Source organism: Lotus japonicus, chromosome 5 (genome assembly GCF_012489685.1).
Source record: "Lotus japonicus ecotype B-129 chromosome 5, LjGifu_v1.2".
In the NCBI taxonomy this organism is placed as follows: domain Eukaryota; kingdom Viridiplantae; phylum Streptophyta; class Magnoliopsida; order Fabales; family Fabaceae; genus Lotus; species Lotus japonicus.
Genome location: NC_080045.1, coordinates 19,369,470 through 19,390,692, shown reverse-complemented (window position 1 = coordinate 19,390,692; position 21,223 = coordinate 19,369,470). Strand labels below are relative to the sequence as shown.

Here is a 21,223-nt window from a genome sequence, read left to right as displayed (position 1 = left end):
TTTTACACATATATAATTAAAATAAAAGTGACTGTGGATTTTTACACATCTCAATTTTCATTTATGTGAATTTTCACAGGTATTCTCCAGTGACTGTGGACCTCCATCAGAAACATTCACCGACATTACAGAAGATTGATTAATGTTATTTGGCTAATTTTGAATTATTTGCAACTTTAAAAAATCCTTGACCTGGATTATGTAGGCTATGTTGCGTCCCATGAATTATGTACGTTATTTTGCTTCAATTGGATTATGTGCGTTATTTTACTTCCCATTGGATTTTGTTTGTTATTTTACTTGATTTAAAAAGAGATAAAAATGTAATCAAATCAAGTAAAGCGTGATAATGTGAAATCCAAACTAATAATGCGATAAAAGTACAGACCGATAATAAAGCGTGTATAAACTAATAGTGCGATAAAAGTACACATAATAATAATGTCAGTGTCCCCTGCCCCTACGACCCACCCTACCCCTACGACCTCTGCCTCCGCCTCTGCCACCTCCTCTATCTCCACCTCCACCTCCGCCTCCTCCTCTGCCTCGACCTCTGCCTCCTCGTACACCAACGAAAGCGACGCCCTGGGTCCTGCTCAAGTCTCTAATGACAGTGAGGCACTTCTCTAATAAAGTGCGGGAGAGTGTATCTCTAGGGGGACCGTCGTCGACCTCAAGTCCCTGCTCTAGCAAATCAACGGCCCGACGCAAAGAAGCCTGAAAATAAATCAATATACATGTTAGTAAACCGCATACACAAAACCACAAATGCATAAAGAAAATTAAGTTCACACTTACCACAGCACTGAGATCGGCCCTACTCTCATCCGGGATGATGAACCGGTGAGATACACCGGTGTACCAGTCCAGGTAATCATCTACTGCCGCTCCATCCACTATACTAGGGACCCCCTCTGGAATCAAGTATGGCTCATAATCCAGGTATGCTGCATCAACGACCTCCGCAGCAGAACTCATGCCCATCACAACAGATGGGTGTCGCGGGATAGGCTGCACGTACCCAAACTGCCGCATCACACGCTCAGGAAGATGAGGTCGCACGGCCGCCCGGATGGGAGTCCGGATGTAGCCTGAGTATAAAGCTCGGACGTCCAGCTCTCTGTGACTCCTGTGCTCCTCATACGGTGTCCATATGACGTCCTCTGCCGTCATCTCATCGAAGAGAACTCGCCTCTCCATCAGTCCTGTATGCCCAGCCCGTGACTCCATCCACCTGCACGCTCTGGGTTGGTCCTCCGTGTACTCGGGGACCTCAATCCGCTGAATAATGGTGGGTGGGAAGTTCTCAAACACCCAAGCTACCAGGAGGGAAGAACAACCGCTCATCTGCTTGGTCTTCCTCCGTGAGGCATGACCAAGTGCATCATACAGTGTAGCTAGTGCAATGGCGCCCCACGCATACTCTGACACCCGATCAAGGTGTTGCAGCATGCCGATCCAATGGACAGAAGTGTAGTGTCCTCCACTCTTGTTCGCAAACAAGGTCGAGCCGAGGAGGTGAAGTAGCCACATCCGTGCTGCATGGTCATGCCGATGCTCTAAAGTACAACAAAGAAACCATTAATCATTTAATTCACATATAATAGTTGCAAATAAATTAAATATACAGTATAACTAACCAGCAAGAGCCCTAGTGTAAAGAGTCTGCAAGAACCCGAACCGCAAGCCAATGGTCTTCACCACCTTAAACTCCATGATGTAGTCTGTGGCTACCCCTCCTAAGAGCAGAACACAGGTCTCCGCTGCCTGTTCTCTGCTGGCCTGTCCGGGAGTATAAAACCTATCACCCATCGGCAGATGAAGTATAGATGACACGTCATCCAGGGTGATGGTCATCTCCCCGAACGACATGTGGAAGCTGCTGGTATCCTCATGCCATCTCTCGACGAGGGCAGATAGAAGGGGTGTGTCTATCTCCGGATAGGTGCAACTGAAGAGCGGATAGAGTCCGGTCCCCTCCACACGCTGACGAACAGCGCTCATATCGTCTCCCTCGCCCTCACATGTCAGCTTTGCCAGCTTCATCCCAGCGCTGGCAAACTTCAACACACCTCGATCGGGGTAACGCGGGTCGGTGCCTATAATATGATGCCACAGACACGGCGCAACGTGATGTGGGTAACGGACCAAAAGTGACAGATCATCAGGCCCCCCTGGAAACGGTGCCTCTGTCTGGACTGGCACCTCATCCCGTCGTGCTCCAGCATCACCCTCAAGCTCCACATCAACCTGAAGCTCCACATCAGCCTCATGCTCCACATCAACCTCATGCTCACTCTCTGCCAAACTCTGAGGAGTCATCTGACGAGAAGGCGGAGAAGGCTCGGGAGTCGTCTGACGAGAAGGCGGAGAAGGCGGAGAAGGCTCGGGAGTCGTCTGACGAGAAGGCTCAGGAGTCATCTCACAAGGGTCTCGACGCTCCTCATATGATGTCCCACCAACATCCTGGTCCTCACCAAATCTGCCTCTGACTCTACGATAAGAAGCATGCAGCCGTTGGCGCGATCCTCAACATCCTCCGGGGCTGTGTGGCGATCCTCAACATCCTCCGTGGCATCATGGGAGCTCCCAGTAACATGTGATTTCCTGCGCCCTTGGCTCTTCCTCTTAGCCATCTATTAAAAAATAATACTCATCAGATAATTGTAAAAGTACCAATTGATGAGCTTTATAACTGAATATTCATGCAATCAGCAAGAGATATGTACCAAGACAGATTATCAAGTATGTTGAGGATGTTTAGATTAACTTTTCTTTAAACATGATCAATAGTAAAAGAAACAAACAGAAGTGGAACAATGCAAGCATACTATATAAATCTGGTTACATCATTTGGAGTTGATAAGCTGATACAATGCAAGCATACTATATAAATCTGGTTACATCAGCCTATTATCTTCAATTATTGTTGGAGGTTGGTTTAACACTTGGTGACTATACCCTAGCTGAAATGTGATTAGTGAATGTTAGCATTATTGACATGATCAGCTGTGTTGATACATAAGATTTTGAGCTTAACTCCTATTGATAACATCAGCATGAGACTAGTATTGTCCCTCTATTTATAATACATCTCTTTCACCCCCTTTCTTCTCTCACCAAGAACCAACAACCCACAAGAATTTAAATGTGTTCTAGTGGTGAAATCAATCATTATTGGTTTCACATTTCACTACTCTAGAATCACAGGGAACTGCTGGAACATGCCTTGATTATCACTTTAGAATCAATAGAATCAATAGTAATTGATTCTAGAGCAGTTCCCTGTGAAACCAAACATGCTACCAGACTTTTCTAACCAAAAGTAGTTGATTCTGTCATTAAATCATGCATAACTCTAGAGCAATTCTGTCATTAAATCATGCATAACTCTGTCATTAACTCTAGAGCAATTCTGTCATTAAATCATGCACAACTCTAGAGCAATTCTCCCAGACTTTCAATGGTAGCTAACTCCATAACATTCTGTCATTAATCATGCATAATTATGTAGATAACTGGAATTGGAGTCAATAGATGAGTCAATGGTAGCTAATTTTACACAGCAGCACCAAAGATACCAAATATGGCATCAAAATATTTGCACATAGTAAAACAAACAGAGGTCTGGTTATTGTTCCATTAACATGGTATAGTCTGGTCAATGGATAGTGCTACTGCTTACAAAAAATATATGCAGCTACTGACTTGTTACAGACCAAAGATTGAGATAGGATCTGGGCAAGTGAGATAGGATCAGATTTGTTACAGACCAAAGATTGAGATAATGGTAATATTTTGGGACCCAAATACTCCATGGTATTAGTACTGAATGATTTCTTCCTTAATGTTTTTGTTATAATAGAAAATACATTGGGAAAAAGACATAGTAATACAACTAGGCAATATAAATTGGATAGTATTAGAAACTTGAAGGATAGTGCTACTGCTTACAAAAAATATATGTAGCTATGCAGCTACTGACTTGGTGTCTTGAGTCTCAGGTATAATTACATGAATTTCAACTTTAACTTGTCTATCATTTAGTCCCATTAGCATGATTTCTCAATGATGACACACGTATACATACTTCCTATATTTATTGTTCCACAGCTACCATTTCATGCAAATCAAAAGTTATGCTAGAAAAGAGTAATGGTTCTGTCTCAATTATTCATGAGATTGAGAGTAAGTGTACCTGAAACAAGATAAGTCAAGTTCTCCCTTTGTGCTCAATCAAATCTTTTTGCTCAAGTTCTTAAGTTCAGAGGGGAATTTCACAGTTTCAACTGCTTGCCTATCAAGAGCCTCGCCTATCAATAAAAACTAATGGATCAATGTTAAGAAAAATAAATGCAAACATGGTAGATAACAGGTGAGAAAATGCAGCTTCCAGAACTCAAAACTCAGGGTAGATAACAAACAGTGAAAGGGATGTGAATTTCAATTCGTTCTGGGGTGTGAAAACATGGTGCCCGTACATGAATTTCAATCGTTTTTCATATCAAACATGAATTAGTATAGGATTCTCCACAATAAACAGCATCCTACTCAATTTAACACTAAAACCCTAATACCAAACCGCACCCAACGAATCGAATCCGTAACCCTAACAACAAGATGATGATGAATGAAGGGAGAGCTCTGATGATGATGAAGATGAACGAAGATTACCTCTATTGCGGAATCCCAGTTCCAGTTGACGAAGAAGATGATGAAGGGAGAGCTCTGATAGAGGGCTTCGGAAATGGAAGTTCAAGAATGGTTTCGGAATGAAATGGGAAATGAGCCCGTGTTTTGATTTAATAATAACATCCTTCGGAACTTTACCATCCGAAGCATATCGGAATTGAGAAATCCGCAATACTTCGGAAATGGTTAGTCCGAACTAAAACACGGAGGGGCATAATAGTATTTCCCCACTTTTAAGTGGGGTGGCATTTCTAAGCCCTGGGGTGCCAAATCCAGGGCTCCTATGAACTGAATGGATTCTAAAAGAAAGGGAAAGAAAAAAAAGAGTTATACACACAGTGAAGAGATTTACTATATAGTGAATGTAACAGAGAAAACATATCGAGAGAGCCGAGAGGAAGAAAGATTAACCCGTGAGAGAGTAGAGGCGGAGGTGCTGCGACTGCTAGCGGTGACGGCACGACGGTGCGGCGATGGATTCGGGCTTCACAAGAGGGAGCAGCGCTGGAATCAGTAAGGAGAGGCAGCGGCGGCGCTTGGCTCGGAAAAGGAGGAGGAGCGTGACGGTGCGTTGCGACAGATCAGAAGAGGAGCGGTGGAACCAGAGAAGTATGGTGGTGGCGATTAGGAAGCAGAAAAGGAGATGGTGGTGACGGTCAGGAAGGGCAAGGAGGTGGTGGCGGCGCAACCGTGGGAGAAAGGTGGTGGCGCCGCGATTTCACAAAAAGGGAGAGAACCGCCTTGTCTCTAGGTAACTTTTGGTTTTGTATTATTAGAAAATTGGTTAATGGTCAAATTAGTGCCGAGTTTGTAAGAGAATGAAACATTGCAGAAATTTTATTTAGGGTCAAAAAACTTAAATTTTTAACACAAATCGTGTAAAAACATGCATTAGTAATACCACCTCCAAAACATTGGTATTTAGGTCATTTAAGCAAATAAAAAGCATATAGTTGATTATGAAACCAAATAAAACACCTAAAAGCTGTGATAAGTACATATCCTTCGTAATGAAACATTCACAGTTCCAATATCTACAAAGTAACAAAGTGTCACTTGAATCAGATATTACCTAAGTTCTTGTCCTTTGCACAGGTGAACGGCTGCGAAATCTAGCAATTGTGTGAGATGAAAAGATTTGACAAAAGGGTTTTTAGAGTCTGGAGGTAGTGGCAACCCTAAATAGAAGAGTATGAAACCCCTAATTTTTTCCCTGAAAAAGCCCCAAATTTTCCCCCAAGGCACTCGATTTTCAAAATTGAAATGGAAACTCAATTTGAAATCCATAATATATGAATTGGAAGTGGTTTACAAGATTGTGAATAACTAATTCGAAGTGGAGAAATTTTCCGTTGGAAGTGGAGAATGTAGGATGTGGAGAACATACGTGAAGAAAAGTTTCAGCGCGTGAGAAGCACGATTGCTCAATTGAAGAGAGAGAGTTTTTTTTTAGAAAAGATGACGTGGAAATTTGTGGAGGAGAGTGTGGTTTTTGAGTGCCTCACTTTCCAGAGCTGAGGTCTCAAAATTATTAGATAACACGGTGAATTAAAGCAAGTCCTTTTTTACTTTAAAAAATCATGTTTGGCAAGATTTTACGACAGTTTAGTACTCTGACTAAACTTAAATGAGATAACTATATATAATCAATAGTTTTTACTATTTACTTGATCAGAGGAAGTTTGAAAATCAATATTAAATTATCTGTCAATCTATTTTTCATACTATTTTCTTCCATGTACAGATTTAGTGATGGGAAAGCACATCTATGCGAATGAAGAGAGATTGTTATACTTTCACTAAATTTTGAATCTGTTCTGAGATTGGTCTATTTTTCAGGGTGCAGTGTAAAACATACTAACTGGAATTTCACATTTTTCCGTTTCAGAACTTTGTGTTAGATAATTAGGTTTTGGAATTTGTAAAAGCTTATCACTCATGGAGAGAGGTGGAATGAAGAGAGAGATAGGAAGAAAAAAAAAAGTAAAAGAGAGAAAATATATATGTGATAAATAATAAGAGGAGAGAGATAGAAATAAAAAGAGGTGGAAATGAAGTGTTTAAAAAATGAGGTGTGTATATATCATTACTCATTGTTAACAGTTTTGGAATGAAGTGTACAATATTTAAAAGCATGAAAATGTTATCTGAGAATAAGGTTATATAATTATTTTAAGGCTAAATTTCTGAAACTTCTCATTGTCTCTCTAATTCCCTGTTTATCACGTGCATTTTCTTTTTACAGCTTGCGCATATTTTCTTTCGTATTTAACTTCTCATCAATCCAAAATCTTAATAGCCTTTACAATTTGGGTTCCTCACTTTGTTTGTTGTGGCACATATAAAAGTTTGCTGTGTTCTTTGTTTGCTGCCACCTAGAGAAAAAGCTCATAGAGTGGAGTTGACTTCAACTCAGTAAGTCTCATATATACTTCATTTTAGAATAATAATTATATGAAAATAAAACACTAACAATATGTGGTTTGTACTTGCAGGGTGACATTTCTATTACCAGTGAAAATGAACTTGAATCATATTCTTCACAGAATGTTACTCCTATGAAAAGAATGTGACATCAAAATCTTGATTATTCTGACATAGCGGAAAACTCTCCAGCACAAGCTTCATCAACTAAGGAGTTAAAACGTGTTAAGATAGAGAAGTGAAATAAAAACTTGATTACAATGAGACTTCTGCTACGTTAGTATATGTTGCAAGTTACATTGTTTGGTTTGGTATTAAGTAAACTCGGATGACCAATTTTAATATTATTCATGTATCTATTTTGATTTTACTTCCGGCAAATTTTTTTACTTCGATATATGACTATAACACATGCCTAAATATTATGACACATTTCAAATATTTATTAATTTCATAAAATTATTCATAAAATTACTTAACAAATACTAAAATAAAAAATTAAAATAGTCTTAAAATTACCCGTGCATAATGCACGGGCTACATACTAGTAGTAAAAGAAAAAGAAAATTATTAGTTCAAAAACAGAACATCGTGCTTGTCGTGGGGTGCAAAGAGTCGTGCCTTTAGCATTTCCCTTGGAAAAATGACCGCCGCTAAACGTCATTTTTCTACAGAGAGACTAAAATCCAAACTCGCTTACAAACTAGGGACTAATTTGACCATTAACCCATGAAAAAAATCCACTTGTACATGAACTATGGTACATGAATTTTTTAGGTACCCATACATTTATTCATATCACCCATATACTCGCTAAATTCGGAAATGTCTTAAAAAAATACGCTCGCACTTTCAATATGCATTACTTACGCACTTTTAAAGTGCGTTACGATCGCACTTTAAAGTGCACGAGAAACCCACTTTCTTTATTTCTTTATTTATTTTCCTGTTTAATTTCTGAAAGGAATCTATAACTGAAACTTTTTGATTAAGGTAACAAGACCATTTTGAGCTCAACTCTGCAATAAAAATTGCAAATTCCAGTGTATGGTAAAGATTTCTGCATTGCATGACGTTTCAGTCCAAAAAATTGATTTTTATGTAGTCTCGGATCAAGACAGAGTCTACTACAAAGTTGAAGAGAAAAGTAAAGTAATTACACGTTTATCTCTTCGCCTTCTATTTTATTTTGAATTTTGAAAAAAAATTATTTCACCATAAAACTTTAAATATTCTATCCTGATTTACTATGATGGTCTCATAACTTTTAAAATTAATCTGATACCAGTGCTCATCCATCCATAATATATCCATAATATATAGAAATATGAATAGTTCAGGGTCCTACTATTTCAGGTGACATTTCAATCAGTGTTATAAAACTCGGACCGGACCGGCCGGTCCGACCGGTTCGACCGCGAACCGGTGACTAAGCCGGTTCGAGCTGACAATCGGATCGGCCATGCATTCAAACCGGACTGAACCGGAACGGACCGGCCGGTTTAGTTGAAAAACCGGTGACTCGGCCGGTTTTTTGTTGAACCGGTGAGCCAACTTTTTTTTTGTTAACAGAAAACCTGGGCTGTATTTTTTATTTTGAACGTAACCTGGGCTGAAGTCCATTTTAAAGTTGAGCCTATTTTATGTTTTTTAATTATTGATATGTTGATAATGGGCCTTTACATGTGTAGAGAGTAGAGTATTATAAAAATGTGTTAATTATCTAAAAAATTGCTGCAAGTGGGGTTTGAACACCAGACCTTGAGGAAATGGGAAGCAATGTTAACCACTATACCACTATGTTATTTAGTGTTTTGAAACCTCTTTTATTATTTATATATTAACCATATATTGTATTGGGATTATTTTATAATTTTTTAATATAGACCGAGTCAAACAATCGAACCAATGACCCAGTGGTTGAACCATTGACTCATTGACCCAGTGTCTCGACCGAGTCGATCACCGGTCCGAGTCTGATAACACTGATTTCAATACTTACTCTCTCACTCATCAATGTGGCACCTTTTCCAAGCATTTCTTTTTACTTTTCTTACTCTCTCCACTTTTGTCATCCCTAGCCTCTCCATCCCTTACAATTTGTCTCTTTCATTTCTCTCTCTCAGCGGCGCCTTTCCTCCATTTCTTTCCTCGCCGCTCTCAGATCCACTCATTCGAGATCTTGCTTCGCGCGCGTCATAGCTCCTCATCAATCGACATTCATCCTTACTGATTATCAGATCCTTCAAATCAGTTTCATAGGCCTAGTAGGAGTCATAACCGAGGCGATGAGCGTTAGTGAAGTCTTTATGTAAGACTTTCAAAATGATGATTGTCCATAGAAGACCTTAAAATTGTTTTATGAATGATCTGACTGAAGTCCACTCAATCGTAGTTGGAAGAGATGAAATTCGCTTTTGGTACAACACGTTAGTGTGATTTGTGCGTTGTATATCACTTCATAGCTACATGACCGTCTTTTAAGAATTATAGTTATTCATTAACTGCTGATTGGTGAACATCGCATTTTAAAGAACACAACATCTACGGTTTATGGCAGTTTCTAATTGCAAACCGTGGGTGTCGCAGATGTCCCTTAAAATAGGTGTTTACCAATCATTTTTTATTATTCATTTCCCTGGAATAACATGACTTCATAGAAAGTGTATATGGGATTTCACTTGCAAATCTAAAATGCACAAGGAGAACTCTATTGTTTGTTAGATCAAAGCAGTTAATTAAGATCAAAACATAATTTAAATACATTGGATAAAATTTTCACTACTACCCTTAGAAACAATTTTCTACGGTATGTACTACTATGTAATAGTCGCCGCAAGGGCTCTTGTGCTGGCCTAAGATGTTTAAGGTGATATCATATTTGCAGAAAAGCATTTGACCATGCAGCAAAGAATTTGGCCATGAAGCAAAGAAGATTGTGCACTCTTGTTTTGGATAAAACTAAAACTTCACAAGTATCCCACTACATATACAAACCTAAATTTACAAGCTGAAATTCAAAAATAAAAAGACAAATAAACACTGTAATGTACTACCCTGCTTTCTCCTTAGTGACATTGCCTAATGCCTAAAGAACAACAGATATACCACCAACCCGTACACACTCCACCCTACATTTAATCAAGGTTAATGCGACCCAATGCTAAAGGCAGCTATTATTTGCTCCAACTGCAAGTAAGTTAGAAAGAACAAGTTTCATGAATCACCACCAGCATCAGTGACTGGATTATCACTGAGGGCACTGCTCTGCCAGTTTTTTCCGGCTTTGATATCGAACCTTTTTCTCATAACATCTCTCTTTCCGCTTCAGCAGATACTTTGTTAAGCTGCTTCTCTTTGACTGGAGCGATGATAATCAATCAATCTAAATCCATCATAAGTATAGCAACCAACATTGCTAAAACTTTCAGAACCACCAACACTAAAACTTTCAGGGTTGTTCTTATGTATTACAGCTGAAGTAGCATTTCCATCATCTTCACTTCCATATGCACTACTATTTATAGGATTTGCCGTATCTGGACATAAATCATGAGCACACTGACTCGTTGCAGGAACCTCAAGCCGTTTTGTATGATCCAAATGAACTTTATCATTCACATTTTGATTAAGAGAAGTATAGTTAGCATCATGTTGGCTTGTTCTTTTTGGTAAATTGATTTCAGTTTCCATATGGGATGAATAGCAGATTGTGCATGTATGGAACACAGAATTATGGACATTAGTGATCATGTTCTCTTGAGTTTGATTTGAGCCACCTTTCCAACAACTAATATAAAGCAGTAATTGCAGGTAATTTATAGGATTTATGAGAATCACAATTGGCGTTTACTTTGGTACTGTTAGAGCTCCTGAACTTGCACAACAGCTACATTGCAAGTTAATTTTCTCTCATACCCATTGTCAAATCCAAGAGCTTACTTCCTTGAAGATATTTTGCACAGAAAGCGTCACTGGAGGTCTTTACATGTTGGAGGGGAGTCCTCAAATAGGCCGGCATCCTCACTTTGTCAACAACTTAACTTTCCTATGTCAATGATTTGTGGCCTACAAGATTAGGACACCTTCACATGAGAAGATGGTAACTACTAAGATGTCTTTTCCTTTTATATATTGTAATAAAAGCAAGGATCCTTGCAATGTTATTCACTTGGCAAAACAGAAAATGATGCCATTTCCTATTAGTTTACCAAAGTCAGAAAGTTTTTTGATTTGGTCCGTGTAGACTTGCATGAAGAAGTTTACATGAAACCACCCCAGGCTTATCTACTTCTCCTAATCAAGTGTCCCCAAAGGATAGCTCAAGTGGTAAGAACTGAGGGACATATGGGTTGGGGAGGGGAAGGTCCAGGGCACAATCAATGAAGGGGAAATTTTAGCCAATAAAAAATAAACTTATCCTAATCAAGTATGCAAGCTTCAAAAACCCCTCTATGGTTTAGAGCAGTCAATGGAATGCTGAACTTACCAGTGTTCTTTTAGCAACTGGATATAGTCAACCCTTAGCTGCTTACTCTTTATTTGTTAAGAGCACATCCACTTCTTTCACAGCCATTTTGGTCTATATGGATGATTTGGTACTAGCAGGTAATCATAACACAGAAGTTCAGGAAGTAAAACAGTTGCTTGATGCTAAGTAACCTAGGTGCAGTGAGATTTTTCTTAGGCAAAAGTGGCTCATTCATCTTCTGGTATAGTGTTATACCAGAGAGAATATAGACTGGATCTTTTGAAGGCACTGGTTTACTTGACTCAAAGCCTGTCACCACACCTATGGCTAGCAACCTGAAACTTCAAAAGACAAGGTAAAATTCTTGGAGATCTTTTCTGTGAGTCTTTTAAATTAGTTTATGGACAAACCCATTGATGTCCATTACAAGGCATCTTTAAGAGTCTTGAATTATCTCAAACAGGCACCAGGTCAAGAAATCTTATTTACTGCAACATCTGATTTCAAAGTGAAAGGTTTCATAGATTCAGATTGGGGGTCCTGGGTTGATACTCGCAGATCAGCCACAGGCTATTGTTTTTACCTTGGATTGACCCTTATATCATGGAAAAGCAAGAAGCAGCCAATGGTTTCCAAGTCTTCATCCGAGGCTGAGTATAGAGGAATGGATCAAGCCACTTGTGAAGCACAATGGATAGTGTACTTATTGAAAGATTTAGAGGTTCCAATTGCTTCTCCTATTGTCCTTTTCGGTGATAAACAGTCAGCTATTTACATAACTCAACCTAGTTTTCCATGAGTGGACAATGCATATAGATTTGGATTATCATGTGATGAGGGAGAAAACACAGAGTGGTTCTCATCATCTACTACCAGTTGCCTCTGCTTCCCAAACAGCATATGGTTTTCACTAAGGCCCTGAGTTCTGGCCCCTTTCAGGTTCTATGCTCCAAGCTTGGAATGTTTGATATCTATTCCAGCTAGTGGGGGGGAGGGATGAATGAAATCATGAGTTCTATTTTTCTATACTTGTATTTTAACATTTACGCATGTGCTGATATTCAGTTTCTACTTAGCAGTAAGTTACCAAGCCAGTTTTTTTACTTACAGTTAGAGCTTGTTGTGAGTTTGTTTTTTGTCCCTACTGTTATATAGCAGTGCATTGTAAACATTCACAAATTAATGAAGAAGAATGCTATTTTCCTTTTTTCTCCATTCACTCTGATTACTTTCACACAAGTGATGAGCCTTCTGGTGACTGCAAGAATGGCTATGAATTACTATACCTATACGGCTATACCTATACCGCTTCAGTTAACAAAATTGTTAGTTACACTTAAAAAGAAAAAGAACGAAAGTCAATAACACCTATTAGTTTAACAATAACCTCATCTAAATCACTCTTAAACAAAAGATTGTTTATTCTTTCAATTATGGAAGACAATTTGTGATGGAAGTTCTGACTAAAACTGAAATAGTGAAATTGAACCAAGAAACAGGAGATGGTGCAAGTGTACTTCATGGGATGGAGAAGAAACCACAACTGCAAAGACATTTAATATACTACAAGATAGCCATGGGAATGGGGAAGAAATAGTAACAGTTGAGTTTTGCATATCATGTATGGGAACTATACAATATTGTGTAGGGTGTTCTCACCATCACATTGGAACTACTTACTCATGTGACTTTTTATCTCAATAAAGCATCTCAACCAATAGAATGACTAAGAATGAAGGATAAAATTTGTTGTCAAAAAAGATTGTTCTCAACAAAGACATAACAAATAAAATATTAAACAAGAACAAATTGATCCAATCGTTAAAGTTTGATATGATCACTAGCAATATTAAAATATCCAAAAAAATTGCCCTAATGCACCACTTAAAGCATTCACACAGTCTCTTCAGCAGTATTTATCTATTTTAATGAAGATTTGAAAACAATACATGATTTAAGAATAAAGTCCAATGGTCATAGGATAACTAAAACGTACCGAACCCACTTTCAACAAGGTGAAACCAAACTTTCAATGTAGTCATTGAGATAGAAACCAGCGATGCTGCTAGAAATCATCGTGCTCTCAATTTTATTATCTTTTAGGGTGTAGAGAACTGCTTGGGACCCACAATAATCTTGCAACAACAAGGCATCACCATTATCAGACATGCACATCGGAAAATAGGGCCATTGACTGAATTTTCCATAGAAAATAATGTTCAACAACTGAGTCCAAGACTTGTGTACTCCAAACTCCTTCATTTGCCAAACAACCAAATTACCTGTTTTCCTGTCATCTTGTGAAACACATAGGCAACCCCTCAAAACTCTAAGAGTTGGGGACTCAAGAGTTGAGACTAATTCATCTTTACACGAACACAATAAGGCAATGACAAGTGTGGTGTATAATTTTCTTTCCCCAAATCAAAGGAAACAATGAAGTATGAATCAGTGTTCAATGTTTTAGTATCATCATAGATTATATATAGATATGCTAACCAATTAAGAGTGTTACTCACATAAACTGCAGCTCCTCTAAGACGCAAACGGGGAAGAGGGGAAACTTGAATTGTTCTCCAACATTTATCACCCATATTGTAAACATTCATCGTTGTCGTACGAGGGATCATTGCCACCACCTTGTAGGTGTCACTTGAACAATCATAACCAAACCCAAAATGATGAAACATACCATCAAAAGTTGGTGAATCTAGAGACATTAACCTCGTAACTGGGTTCAAGAAATAAACCGAGTTGAAGCAGTATCCTTCATTTGGGACGCACTTTATCAAACAAATCAATCCGTTGCAGGTTCCAATGGATTTGTACGTGTTGAAACAACTTCCGGTTCCTTCAATAGCCGAAGGGCTTTCCAACAGTGAAGTGACAGAGCGAGATGAAGCATACATACGACTAAAATCATCGGTGTGACATCTGATTAGCAAGCGCATGTGTGCAAAATCACCGTTTCGAGCATAAGATCGGTGAAGGTGAAGTTTCACAAATTGAGAATCGGAGATGAGAGACTTCCATGACTTGGATACACACCTGAATCGCACCAGAGATTTTACAGGAAGGGAAAACAAGATTTCTTTGACAAGTTCTTCAGGGAGAAGCTCTGGGAATTCCATGTTGAGCGCCATGACTGTAGATTGGAATTAGTTGCAGGTTCAAGTTCTGTGTATTCCGTTTGCAATGTATCAGTTTTACCGTAGCCTAAATATGCACCCCATGGTGCAATTTTACACCACTTTTTTTAACCTGCTGTAATAGGTTAATACATTTTTTTTTAAAGAAATTTAATATATAATAAAATTTTAATGTTATTTTTTTAAAAAAATAATAATGTGTTGACCTGTTATAACCGGTTAAAGTAAGTAGTGTAAAATTGCACCACTCTAAAAGTGGGATATTAGGGAGACCCCAATTTTACATTGTGGTTAAAATCTTAAATTGATTTTTTTTTTCCATGGAAGATCTTAAAATGAAATTAAGATAAATTTTTTGTTGCAAATCTTATTTTCTATATCTAAATCGCATCCTGCTTTTCCCATTATGATTTCCACCACATATTTTTATATTAAAATATATTAAAATGTCTTTAAAGTAGAATATACACTCCTGATTTATTAAAGATATTATATCGGCAAATCCATTTCAAAAAAAATAATCAGCAAATCAAAATCTTTATTCTTATTTTTATGGCTGTCAAAAAAAAATCTTTTATTTTTATTTGGTATCTAAAAAGATCTGGCAAAATATGGCGGTAGAAAATAACATTACAACGGCTACTTTCCCGCAATATAAATGCTTGTGCTTTTCTCTGACCCATTACAATTACATAATCCTCTGAATTCAGTTTCACTTTCTATTGTGTTCTTCGGTCTCAATTCAGTTTTCGCTTTCTATTGTGTTCTTCGATCTCAAAGGTTCCTGTGCTGTCAATTGATCAAGCAATACTTAACTCACTAAGTCACTATTCAGGTGCGTAACGCTTTCTATTGTATATTCTTTGTTGTATCTGTTTATGTCTCAGTATGTTTCCCTTTCTTCTTCATCTCACAACGTATTCTTGGCTGGGTTATTTAATTTTGTTTATCTTTTGTTGTAGCATTCTGACCATGTTTAAATCTTGTCTCACACATTGCAATGTTTGTCTCATCCATGCTAACCTAATATTTTTTCTCTTCAAGAAAACTCAATTACCGTTATTACTTGTCTTAACAAGATTAATCATGTTTATTAAAAGGTTGGATTTTCAGAGGATTGGGTCTATCTCAGAAAGGCAGAACAACTCTGTGTTAATTTGTATTTTTATGTTGGACTATGTTGTGTAGAAGTTTGCTTTTCTAGTTGAATAATCCAACTCTGTTCTCACTTCTAACCTCAAAGAACCCCCCTCAATTTCAAACCTGCAATTCCTATAAGGATTGGGGTTGCATTTTTTTGACATTTTAAGTTATTTTAGATCCCTATTGTATGTGATAATAATTGATATTCTGCCTTTCACCATTGATCAATATATTAATTCAATTTTATAAGTCCTATGTGTAAATGACCAAATCATATATACACAGTTCCTTTCACCATTGATTTTAAATTTATGTATTTACATCTCTCAAATCATATTTTTGAAGCTTGATTAATTTCTTAATGCAGTTTGAAAATGGACATACAATCTCAGTCATTACTTACAAGGAGCGGAGTTAATCTTGACTCGCATTTTATACTAGACGCTTGTGAGTATGATAATGGTCGTGCTAGCTCCTCAAGTTGGTCTCTTCCAAATTATCATTTACCAGGTAAATTAAGAGATGTCTCATTTGATTAGTACCTCTTTTTTGGTTTCCTTGTAGATTTACAGAGATTAATTTATTAAATTTTACCCTTTTATAACTGCAGATTTATTTGGAGGTCGAACAATTCCTTCACAGAATGTTGTAATGCCCACAAGGAGTGGTTCAAGGCATAGACATGTTCATCCTTCACACAATGTTGAGATGCCCACAAGGAGTGGTTCTAGGTATAGGCATGTTCATGTTGGTCCTCCACCATCTCTGTGGTTATCCCATCAAGGATCTTCTAGGCATCAAAATCTTCAACCTAGAGGCTTTCTCCAACTTGGTCACAGCAATGTGCGCATGGAAACTGAACATATGTCTTACGAGGTAAGTAGACATAGTTTCTCCTATCAATTTGAATATAGATGCGAGGTTTAGAACTCATAAAATTAAAAACTCTTTGGAATTTGACAACAGGAGCTTCTTGCACTTGGTGAGCGGGTAGGCAGTGTTAGCACAGGCTTATCTGGTGAAACAATTAGAGCTCAAATGAAGATAAAAGACTATGCAGTACCTCAAGCTTCTGAGCAACAAGAAGCTGATTCTTGTGTAATATGTCAGGTAAGGAAATTTTAAATCAATTTTTAAATTATTTTGAGCTTGATTAATTTAAGGTAAAGATTCTAGTATATATTTGTCTTTGAATTTTGATGTTATGACAGGTTGGTTTTTCTCTACTAATAAGATTAAATACATGTTACAGGAAGAATACAGAGAACAAGAGAAAATTGGACTTCTTCGATGTGGGCATGAATTCCACGCAAACTGCTTGGGGAATTGGCTTCTTATAAAGAATATCTGTCCCTTGTGCAAATCAGAAGCACTGGCCATTAGATGACATCTCCAGCTTCCTGCATGTTTTTGTTGTTGATAGTTATTTTCTTAGAGTTTCTTAATTTTGTTGGTAGTTTTGTATGTAATTTCCTTTAAAGAAAGCTGCGGCTCTGGCTTTCTTTTCCCCTAATTGTAATTACTCTTGGAGCGGTTTAATTTCCATTCAATAAATCATGAATAAGAGACTTGACTTGGTATTGATGCCGCTTCTATTCTACTTAGTTTTTGCTCCTACTCTGCTAGACAACTAGCTATGCTTTCCTCTTTTGTTAATTACCATATATCATTGCTTTATTACAATAATGATCTGAAATTTAAATGGTAGCTATGCACAAATTGTTTGATGAAACTATATCATATGTTAGATTGGATATATAGCAGGTTATGTACAAAAATGGTAATGACTTAGTCAGTTTTTTTTATTAAAGCAAAAACCACATCATTGAAATGCAGTATACTGTTTATGAATAGTCGTGGGCACTTGGCACCTCTAACATAGATGATGGTGCAGAAGATGTTGTCAGAAGTGCATTGTTTTCCTTGTTGATAAATCCTCATCGAAGATGAGTTCTTCTCTTGTATCCATGATCTTAGCCATATGCCATTAAGTATAGTGGCTATTTTGACCCAGGAATGAATGAAAAGCCTGATTGAGAGTTTGAGACCACTATCTATTCTTACACGTTACAGTAAAAGTGAGGCAAACTTTTCTAGTGAACGAAAGTAGATTCTAGCCCAGATAGATCATAGATAAAGCACAGTAACATAACAAATACAGAATTGATCAATATGCATGATTCTAGGATTAAATATAGCAGCCATAGCATAAACATGGGCTACAAGTGATCAACATCCAAAATTCATTGCATACACAATTAGAACAAAATACTCAAGAAAGTTTCTTCCAGCAAGTTACTTAGCTCTGTCACTCAAGGCTACAAGTGATTTGAGCACTCCTGAACTTACCTTGTCAGCAAGAACACCTGTCTGTGAAATAAGGTAAGATTTCTCTTTCACGATGCTTTGTAGTCTCTTCGCCTCAAAGTCAAGTTGTGCTTGATCTGTTTCCAATATAGTATGAACAGCATGAAATGGAATTCTGGCAAACAGATCAGTTCCTGGAACCATCACCCATGTATGTTCAGAAGAGTCGTGGTTGCCGCAGATGGTACACACCTCTTGCACCAAAGGCCTTCTTGAGTTGGTCCCTGCAGCTCCCTTCATTATTGATTCAAAAGGAGATGGAACACTAGTCTTTGTTGTCCGAGCCTTTTTCCTTAATGCAGTAAGTGCTTCTCTGTTCCAATTTCTCAATTTATCATTCTCAACCAGTTGATGCCGGGCTAAAAGAAGATGTTCAGCTTCCACTTCCAGTTCTGTTAATTTTTTCTGTAACTGTTTCATCGTCTGATCCATATTTTACAAAAGAAACTCCTAAGAATCTGAAGAGCCTTTCTCAGCAGGAGAGAAGATGACAGACACAACGAAAGAAGCAGCCGAATGAGGACGAAAGCTAGGGTTGCCAATGAAGAAGGGAGCCTCTTATGGATTACAAACTTCTAGTCCAGGAAAGTAGTGGTCCTCAGCGCTAATCTAGTTCAGGAAAGTTGTCTGCAAACATAAATATCTTTTAATACAAATTTAACACTTGCTTGTACCATTTTTCAATACATATAACTAATGGAAACTACATATTAGAGATTTTAAAGTCACCAAAATTGGTAAAAGTGATTGGAAATAAGATGAGCAGGATATTAGTTTTTAAAAGGAAGATTGACAACGTATAAGCTAATAAGAGTGCTACTAATATATGACTGAAACACTTTACATGCATTAGTAACAGAAACTTCAAATCCAAATTTCATGCCTAGCCAAATACAGCACCCTAGTCCTTTTAACAAGCCAAAAAAACTGAGTAGCATGCATATTTGCAACCAATGAATTCAATGGTATTGAAATATCATAAACGAAAAGGCCTAATTTCTAATGGATAATTCCTAAAAAGAATTAATGGAGAGTGCTTTTAATGTGTACAATGGACTTCAGATCTTGTTTATCTTTAAGGAACATGCCTCCAATACTCTCATTTTTTTTCTCTAGTCGTTGTGTATCCATGGGGAATGAGAACATAAGCCCTTTTCACACTTCTTATACAAATGAGCTAGTTTGACTTTCCTGAACCTGAACATACAATACCAAAAGCTAGAACCTTGATGCTAGAAATAACTGTTTCCCTAGAAATTTTGAGATAGATAGATCTTGGATAGTTTGGCGAAGAAAATAATCTAGAAAGCTTTAGCCAAGTTTAATGTTAGAGAAGAGAAATATCACAGGTTTTGTAGGGACCAAACAAATAGCAGGCTATGTAATCCACTTTTGATCATATTTTTATACACGTATGCTAAAAAGGGCTGCTAGATGCTATAAATCTCTTTTATGGAAGAGTCCAAGAAACTATCAAACCCATTGAGATGAATATTATGCTAAAAGTTCTCATGATCCATCCTTCTTTTGGGTCCAAACTCCTCTAGTAGTGATATCTGTCTTGTAACATTTAATTTCTTGCAATTAGATAACAAATGAGATCTTTAATAAGTTTTTTATAATAATGGTTTAGTTTATGGTTAAAGTCAACTTCTATTTTGCTGATCCTATTCCTACTGCCAATTTCTATAAACTAAAACCAAAATGCTTATTCATGAAGGTTAATACTTAATACTATCTTCACCTAACAAAACAAAGAAGTATAACAGCAACTTAAAAACTAATGCAAAGAAGGAAGAGAAAAATTCAGTAAGGAAATATGAAGAAAACTGGGGTATCATTCATGACAAACATTTTCTCAAACAGTTTGTGTGCAAAGAGTGGAGAGAATTTCACAAACAGTTTGTGTAGAAACATTTTCCATTCAGGGAAAGGGATAAAGTAGCTTCACAATTATGAATTAGTAAAAATAACTTCAATCAAAGTTAAACCACTCAAACCTCAACACAATGATCATCATAAAGCATGAATACAAATGACAGACCCAATTTTGTGCAGAAAACTGGAACAGTAAAGCAACTTTGTTACGGAACAGAGAATGAATGCAGGAAGAAGCACCTCGTGCACGTTAAAGCTTATGCAGTCATGCATTATGAGTCATGTGGCTTCAGATGTAGAAGCAGCTGCGTTCCGTGATCGCAAATTGACTTATTTTTCCTCGGTGTTCTTTCTTCGTTTGCCAAGATTTTTGTGTGCTTTCTTAATTTGTATTATTTGCTTTGTAGTTGAATCTCATAGTTTCTTATTAGAATTAGAATTAATGTACATGGTGCCCACTAGGGTGGGCAACTATTATTTTGGTCCACCGGTGAATCAATGGGTATTTTAGACTTTTTCCCTCTTTCTTCTTCTCCCTTATCATCTCCCATCCTACCTGCTCCCAAATTTCATTGATGTTTTTTTCTTGATCTGAACCGAAAATGTTGCAGCAAAATCACTTATAATTTCTCCATCTTTGAAATAGGACCCTTTTTTATTTGATTACCCTATTTTTTAATTAAAGAAATATGACCCTTTTTAATAAAAAGAAACAAACACGTACTGGGTTAAGAGAAAAAAAAATTAAGAAACGGATCCTGGCCAAACAGGTTCCCATGAAGAAGAAATAGGGGAAGAGAGAGAGAACGACAGATGCCGTCGCCGCCGCCAATCTTTCCTTCACCGACAGCGTCGCCACCAAAGACATCCACATCGACCCCTTCACCTCTCTCTCTGTCTGAATCTTCCTTCCCGAATCGTCACTCTCCCCGCCTGAGCATCGACGACATACCAGACCCTAGATCACAAATCAAGCTCTGAATCCAAAACCCCAAATCGAACTAGCACACCTGAACCCTCCTTCCTCTGCACCCAGACATATCATTCTTTGATAATACAACTGAGATCTAAACCCATATTGAAAGAAAAACATGAAATA

General features: G+C 37.6%; 3 protein-coding genes across 5 annotated transcripts; 1 reads left to right on the top strand and 2 right to left on the bottom strand.

Annotated features, from left to right (window-relative positions):
• Window positions 1-13,349: 13,349 nt before the first annotated feature.
• On the bottom strand, window positions 13,350-14,792 carry LOC130721355 (F-box/kelch-repeat protein At3g23880-like). Of its 2 annotated transcripts, none has more exons than XM_057572138.1 (2): window positions 14,107-14,792; window positions 13,350-14,000 (listed from the first exon to the last, which is right to left on the bottom strand). In XM_057572138.1, the coding sequence occupies exons 1-2, from the start codon at window positions 14,728-14,730 to the stop codon at window positions 13,956-13,958; spliced, it is 669 nt and encodes a 222-aa protein (XP_057428121.1). In that variant the 5' UTR covers window positions 14,731-14,792; the 3' UTR covers window positions 13,350-13,955. The 2 variants fall into 2 exon arrangements, with proteins under 2 accessions (XP_057428121.1, XP_057428122.1); XM_057572139.1 differs by having other exon boundaries at window positions 13,350-13,884.
• Window positions 14,793-15,433: 641 nt separating this feature from the next.
• LOC130721100 (E3 ubiquitin-protein ligase MBR1-like) lies at window positions 15,434-17,407 on the top strand. The gene is made up of 5 exons (XM_057571834.1): window positions 15,434-15,571; window positions 16,247-16,389; window positions 16,490-16,755; window positions 16,846-16,989; window positions 17,132-17,407. The coding sequence occupies exons 2-5, from the start codon at window positions 16,254-16,256 to the stop codon at window positions 17,264-17,266; spliced, it is 681 nt and encodes a 226-aa protein (XP_057427817.1). The 5' UTR covers window positions 15,434-15,571; window positions 16,247-16,253; the 3' UTR covers window positions 17,267-17,407.
• A 628-nt stretch (window positions 17,408-18,035) lies between these two features.
• On the bottom strand, window positions 18,036-20,533 carry LOC130721496 (uncharacterized). 2 transcript variants are annotated; one of them, XM_057572297.1, is made up of 2 exons: window positions 20,291-20,533; window positions 18,036-18,873 (listed from the first exon to the last, which is right to left on the bottom strand). In XM_057572297.1, the coding sequence occupies exon 2, from the start codon at window positions 18,676-18,678 to the stop codon at window positions 18,175-18,177; it is 504 nt and encodes a 167-aa protein (XP_057428280.1). In that variant the 5' UTR covers window positions 18,679-18,873; window positions 20,291-20,533; the 3' UTR covers window positions 18,036-18,174. The 2 variants fall into 2 exon arrangements, with proteins under 2 accessions (XP_057428280.1, XP_057428279.1); XM_057572296.1 differs by having other exon boundaries at window positions 20,365-20,533.
• Between the last annotated feature and the right edge of the window lie 690 nt (window positions 20,534-21,223).